This window comes from Hibiscus syriacus, unplaced genomic scaffold (genome assembly GCF_006381635.1).
Source record: "Hibiscus syriacus cultivar Baekdansim isolate YM2019G1 unplaced genomic scaffold, ASM638163v2 tig00110332_pilon, whole genome shotgun sequence".
Taxonomy (NCBI): domain Eukaryota; kingdom Viridiplantae; phylum Streptophyta; class Magnoliopsida; order Malvales; family Malvaceae; genus Hibiscus; species Hibiscus syriacus.
Window position 1 is genome coordinate 7,235,313 of NW_024062688.1, and position 7,332 is coordinate 7,242,644.

Here is a 7,332-nt window from a genome sequence, read left to right on the forward strand (position 1 = left end):
TACTATTAATGAGGTACTAGGGTCTTGCTGGTTCATTAATATGTATGGACCGAGTGTGGAGTCAGAGAATGAGGCGTTCTTCGGGGAGCTGCTTTTATTTCTGGAGAATTTAGACAGTTCAGTCTGTCTCGGAGGGGACTTCAACGTGGTTATGTCACAGGAGGAGAAGATTGGAGGTGCAGTGAATTTAGCTTCAATGTTTGCTTTCAGAGAATTTGTGAGTAAAGTTAATCTAGTGGATTTGCCTATGGTTGGAGGTCGATTTACATGGTGCAATAATAGAGAAATTCCAACTTACGAGATACTAGACCTGTAATATCCCAAATCAGGGTCAGTGACTAAATTGTAAATTTTGAAAGTTTTGTGTTCAATTTAGAAATGAAATTAAAAGTCTCGAGATTTAAGTAAAGAATTTTAATATTGGATTAAATAGCAAAGATGGATGAACTAAAGAGGCAAAATGGTCTTTTCATGGGAAATATTTTTATCTTCCCTTTTTGAGTATTATAAAACGTGTGAAATATGAGAAAGTTCCAGACTTCTCTTCTTCATTCTCTTCTTTTCCACCGTGAAGCCATAAGCAAAGGTAAGATCTCTTGTTAGTTGATATTTAGCTGAATTTAGGATTTGGTTATGATTATTGGATGATAATTAAGCTTAAGGAAAGCTTAAATCATCTTAAAAACAAAGGATGGTGGAATTAGGAGAGATTAAAGATTTTGAGTTTTTGAATGAAATCTTGAAATAAATTTGATAAGTTGAATTTTAAGTTGAATTTGACTTGTCAATAGTTGAATTAAGAGATTTGGAGTGATAGAAAGGAATTTAGAACATGTTGAAATTTGAGTATAATTATTGAATTTCATTAAGAGGAGAGGATTTTGAGAATTAAGATGGGTTAAATGAGTACAAATGGGCTTAAGTATGTGTGTTTGATTTAGTATATAAAATAGGTTGAAATATGAAGTGTTTAAGATGAAATGAAGTAAATTTCGTGTTGAAAATATGATTTCTGGGCTAGGGGAATCGGTACCCATTCAAGGGGAATCGATACCCCCTCAAACGAACCAGAAATTCCAGAATCTCATAGGGGAACCGATTCTCCCACAGGAGGGAACCGATTCCCCCTAAAGGAAAATTGTGAATATGGGTTTAATAAGTTCGTTTAAGTTGCTAGTATCCAATTACAAGGTGTAGGTATCTAATGATTGCCTCAAAATGTACATTTATGTAGATTCTGCGGGTAAAGCAATTCCGGAACATTTGGCAAGTAAGATCGATCAAGGGAAAGATAAGAGATTGGAATTGACTAGTGAGGCCAAGGTGAGTGCATACTAGTGACATGTAGTGTTTAATGGAAATAAGACTTGCGATGAGTCTATTTCCTAGAGTAATATGCATGAAGTCATAGACATGATTATGTGTTGGTTATAACTATATGTGATTATATGTATTACATTGATTGTATGTATGCATGACTAAAGATAATGATATGCTTTGTATATGCTATATGATTTATGTAAAACTTTATTATGTAATAATGGAAGAACATGGAATAAGTTATATGATAGAGTCATAAGAAATGAAATGAACATGAGAGAATAAGATAATCAAGTCTAAGTCAAATGATATGGTATAAGTGATTATACGAGAAATGTTAGGAGACTCTAAGAGAATAGTATAAATTCGAGGGTATAAATAAGGATACATAAGTTATATAGAGAAGATTGATAAATTAAAGGAAACTATGGTTTATGTATTAAAGTGAAGAGCTACAAAGTTTTATTAAAGAGTATTGTGGAAGTCATGAGAAATTGAACTAAATAAATAGATGGTTTATGTGAGTGAAAATGGAAAGTGATATAAAATAAGTGGAAATTATTTATAGGATAGAATGATACTAATTGAACCTGTAATATAAACTTTATAAATGAGTACTTGGGTAAAATCATTATATGATACAATTATAGAATATTACTATACAAATTATATTAAAATAGTATATATGAGAATATGAGTAAGTTTATAGGTTATTGATAGGACATATAAGAGTATATAAATGTATGATAATATGAAAAAGTGAACTAAGTTTAATGATGTTGAACCCTATGAGTAGAAGTTATGTGATTATAAGTAACATGATTATATGATCACAAGATATGATACATGATATGAGATATATGAAAGATAAAATATATGTTATATGAAATATTATATGAGTATGCGATTATATGAAAATGTTCTACGCGTAAGTGAACCATGTGTTTATATGTATATGGGATATGGGATTTATATGACGATGAGCTATGTGAAAGAACTACATGACTATGTGTATATGTGAATGTATGTTAACATAAATATTAATGCCCATGTTATGTGTCATGAGGGCTAGGGGTATAGTTGGCATGCCAAGAGTCGAGGGTCTACGCGGTCCTTCGGGACATATATGTATTCTTTGGAACATGTGTGAAGTCTGGTGAGACACATACTTGATCCTTGGCATATGTATATGATTCTTAAGGAATGATATGTGGTCCTTCGGGACATATATGTATTCTTTGGAACATGTGTGAAGTCTGGTGAGACACATACTTGATCCCTAGTATATGTATATGATTCTTAAGGAATGATATATGGTCCTTATGGACATTATTATATGGCACTACGGTGCAATTCTACGCGGCACTCCGGTGCAATTCTACGTGGCACTTCGGTGCAATTATATGAGCTGTGGTGACAGCATAGTGCATAACCTCTATAGACTCACATATCTATAGTTCTCACATGTGTACATGGGCTTTGAAAAGAGAACATAATTTGATATAATGATATGTGTATTTCTCGTGACATGGTAGAAGTGCATATATGTCATGGTGATATGAGATGCTATGCGTTTATGTATTATATGATTATAGAAATTAGTAATGTATTGTGGCATATTAAAATATATATAATATGTTTATATTCATTATATGCTCATATGACGGAATTGAAGTAATGACAAGGGAATTAGTTAGGATAAACAGGTTGGTGCTATGAGAACAATGTATGTGATATATGTATATGATGTGTGATATGAATTGAATGATATGATATATGTGTGATAGGGGTTATGGTATCTGTTACATAATATACATGAATATATGTTGATGTATATGTAAATGAGTTGTATAATTTGATAGCATAAAACAATCATGCATCATTAGTGGGTATGAATTCCATTAAATGTGTTTTCTTTATGCCTCACTAAGTCATCGACTTAGCGTGTGAGTGTTTCACACGCAGGTTACAGAAAGTGAATATAGAAGTTGTGAGGAGCAATACAGGTCAGCATCTCCCTTACAAGATTTCAGATCAGAAAATAGACGAGTTAAATGATTTTTGTTATTTTGAATATAGTTGGCATGTACTAATTGATTGAGTTAAATATGCTCTGATTGATTTTGGTTATTGTGGTCAAATTATGTAACTAAACTGCTTTTACTTTAATGAAAGTTTTAAATTTTCTTTGAATTTTGTCAAGAGTCAAAGTTTGAAAAGTCAATGTGACACCTCGGACTCGTATCCAGGTCGGGTACGGGTTGGGGGTGTTACAAGACCGGTTCTTAGTGGATCAAAGTTTTTTATCAGTGTTCCCCATGATAACACAAAAACTCTTAGAAAGGCCTGTTTCAGATCATAACAGCATCTTACTGGAAAATAGGGGATGGAATTGGGGACCGAAACCGTTTAAATTATTTAACTATGTCATGGAAGAGGAGGGTTTTTGTAGAATGATGGAGGGAGAGCTGCACAAGCTATGTAGAGTGGAGAATAGACAACTGATTTCTACTATATTTAAAGGGGTGCAAGAAGCAGTGAAGAAATGGTCTAGGAAGGGGTATTTAGAGTTCCCCGGGAGAATAAATAGGTTGGAGAAAGGAATTCATGAGAAGGAACTTCAATTGCAACAAGGTCTCCCCTTGGTGTCTATGAAGAATTTAGTGGAAGCAAAGAAAGAGCTGTGGGACTTGTATAAAAAAGAGGAATCAATTTGGCTACAAAAGTCAAGATTGAAGTGGAGTTTGGAAGGGGATAAGAACACTAGATTTTTCAACCAATGTGCAAGAGGTAGAGGAAGGAGAAATGGTATCAAATCCATCAAAGTAGACAATGAAGACATTTCAGATCCAGAATTAATTAAATCTTCAGTGGTGCATTTCTTCAAGGGGTTGTTTAATCAGGAAAATACATTGGAAGTGGAGGAACTGGACCTGGATTTTTTACAACTCTCGGAACATCAGAGATTGGCCCTTGAGAAGCCTTTTTTTGAAGAGGAAATTTGGGGTGTAATTGCTAACTCGGATAGTAACAAATCACCTGGCCCGGATGGATTGAATTTAGATTTTTTCAAGAAGTTCTGGTCAAGTTTGAAGGAAGTTCTGTTGCTGTTTTTAAGGAATTTTATGAGGGAAAAGATTGGGATAATGACACCAATCACTCTTTCCTTTCTCTTATTCCTAAGAAGGCCAATCCGGAGGGGTTAGAAGATTTTAGGCCAATTAGCCTAGTTGGGGGTTTCTATAAAATTCTTTCAAAATTTCTAGCGAGAAGGTTAAGCTTGTGTATTAGTGAAGTTATTAGTCCATCTCAATTTGCATTTATACCGGGGAGACATATTTTGGATTGTTCGTTTATAGCAAATGAGGGCATTGAGTGTTGGAGGAAAAAAGGATTGAAGGGAGTTGTTTTTAAGGTTGATTTCAAGAGAGCCTATGATTCGGTTGATTGGAGGATATTGGTGAAAATAATGAGCAAAATGGGGTTTGGTGATAGATGGAGTTCTTGGATGTACAAGTGTATCTCAACAGCTTCCATTTCGGTTTTGGTAAATGGCACACCTACAGAGAGAATATACACTACTAGAGGATTAAGACAGGGTTGTTCATTATCTCCTATGTTGTTCAATTTGGGAGGCGAACTGTTACATCTAATGTTGGTGAAAGCAGTGAACAAAAGGTTGTTTGCGGGTTTTGAATTAGGCTCGATGGGTCGTTCTTTCATGTTATCACATTTGCAATTTGCGGATGACTTAATAATTTTTAGCAAGGCATCTACTCATGATTTGGTGAATATTAGAAGGGTGCTTTTAATTTATGAATTGTTGGTGGGGCTGAAGTTGAATTTGAATAAGAGCAGAATTTTTGGAATCAATGTGGGGGAGGAGGAGTTAGCTTCTTGGGCCAAGGAAATAGGTTGTGTAAGAGGAGATTTTCCATTAGAGTATTTAGGTCTACCGTTAGGGGCTAAGAGGAATTCCTTTTCTTTGTAGGAATCGGTGGTACAAAAATTTTATAATAGTTTGGCTGGGTGGAAGGCAAAGTCTTTATCTTTGGCTGGACGGGCAGTTTTGGTTAAATCAGTGTTGTGCTCTCTTCCAATTTATTACCTTTCTATTTTTAGGATCCCTATTAGTGTTCTCAACAAATTAAATTCTATCATGGCGTCTTTTCTTTGGGGGGGATCGACAGAAAAAAAGAACATCCATTGGGTCAAATGGGAATTGGTGTGTAAGCCAAAGAAGTTAGGGGGTTTTGGAATTCCAAATCTGTTGCTTTTAAACAGGGCTCTTATGGGGAAGTGGGTGTGGAAATTTGCTGTAGAAAATCCTCTTGGTGGAAAACAGTGGTCTGTTGTGTAAACAATATGGATCCAAATTCAATGATGATCCGGAATACTTGGACATCACGTACTTCTTGGATTTGGAGAGGAGTTGTTAAGAACTTCTTTTCAAGTGATGCATTTGGGGATTTTTTTAGGAAAAATTTGTGTGTTAGAGCTGGGAATGGAGAATCAGTGCAGTTTTGGTATGATGTATGGTTGGGTACGGTTCCTCTGAATGATAGGTTTCCAAGGTTATTTGCTCTGTCGAACAACAAAGGAGGGAAGGTTGCAGAGTTCAGGCTGTATAATGACTCGGATGGGGTCTGGGATATTCAGACAAGAAGGAATCTGGTGGATTGGGAGGTTGAACAGTGGCTGCAGCTTATCTCTCCCTTGAACAGTTACTCATTATCATTAGTTGAGGATGATTGTTGGGTTTGGTTGGGAACTGGTGAAGGCTGTTTTACGGCAAAATCATCCATGCAATTGTATTTTGATAGAGAGGGTAATGATGAAGTAGAAGGTAAGTGGGAAAGATATGCTTGGAAGGGGGTAGCTCCACCACGAGTGGAAACCTTTGTTTGGCAACTTACTCATCACAGAGTAGCGGTGAAGGAGGAACTGCTAAAGAGAGGAGTTACTGGGGTGGAAGACACTGTGTGTTCTTTGTGCAGGAAGTGTAATGAGTCGGTCTCACATTTGTTTCTGCACTGTGATGTGGTGTGGGACCTTTGGGTTAAATTCTTAAAGTTTTGGAATGTTTTCTTTGTGATTCCGACTAAGTTGATGGAATTCTTAATTGCGTGGGATGAGTTAGTTCCAAGATCTTTCATATGGAAGTTTATCCCTAGGGCTGTGTTGTGGTCGGTTTGGAAATGTAGGAATGAGGTGATTTTCCAGCAAGGGAAGGTTGATTTTGCGTTGTTGTTCTTCATTACAAGGTTCAGAATTATTTCGTGGTTTAGAACTTCATTTAAGGATATCCATATTCCTTTCGATTCCTTGATTGAGGACTTAAAATTAGTATACTGTAATGGTAATTTGAATAAGAGGGCTCCTCCTCCTTCTAGTTGGAGTCCTCCTCCGGAAGGTTTTTAAAAGTAAATGTTGATGGTGCAATGGTCAAAGGTTGGGATAAGGGGGAATTGGTGGATTGATTAGGGATGGGAGTGGTTCGGTGCTTGGGTCGTTTTCAGAGAAGGTAGGGGGAGGTCCTCCTTTACTTGCAGAGCTTTTGGTGATCAAAAGAGGGTTGATTCTTACTGAGGAAGTTGGTTACAGTCCAAGCCAGAGGATTATTTTGGAATCAGATTCGACTAATGCTCTAAAGTGGATTAAAAATCCGGACCTTAGTACTCCTTTATTTAAATCCTTGGTGACGGATATAGCTACTCATGTGGAAATGAAGGGTATTATTACAAGGCATATTCCGAGAGCTGCAAATTGGGAAGCGGATGAATTAGCAAAAGATGGTTTAGGTTGATTTTTAGGTTTCTATTGTGGTTAGAGGTGTTATATCTTGATTGTTTTTTAAGGGAGTTATTAGGGTGTGTTATGTATCCACAGTTGTGGCTTAAAGGTTATGTTGTTAGTAGTTAGTCATGTAGGTGTGGAGATGTATTATGGTTCTCATTAATAAAAGTTAGAGGCACTCTTTTCCTTCTTCCTATGCCCTTCATGTTATGTTTA

General features: G+C 36.0%; 1 protein-coding gene across 1 annotated transcript; it reads left to right on the forward strand.

Annotated features, from left to right (window-relative positions):
* The first annotated feature begins 3,749 nt into the window (after positions 1 to 3,749).
* LOC120120058 lies at positions 3,750 to 7,126 on the forward strand. The gene is made up of 4 exons (XM_039139808.1): positions 3,750 to 4,521; positions 4,680 to 5,239; positions 5,605 to 6,733; positions 6,840 to 7,126. Exons 1-4 carry the CDS (start codon positions 3,750 to 3,752, stop codon positions 7,124 to 7,126), a joined length of 2,748 nt encoding a protein of 915 aa, XP_038995739.1.
* The last annotated feature ends 206 nt before the right edge of the window (positions 7,127 to 7,332 follow it).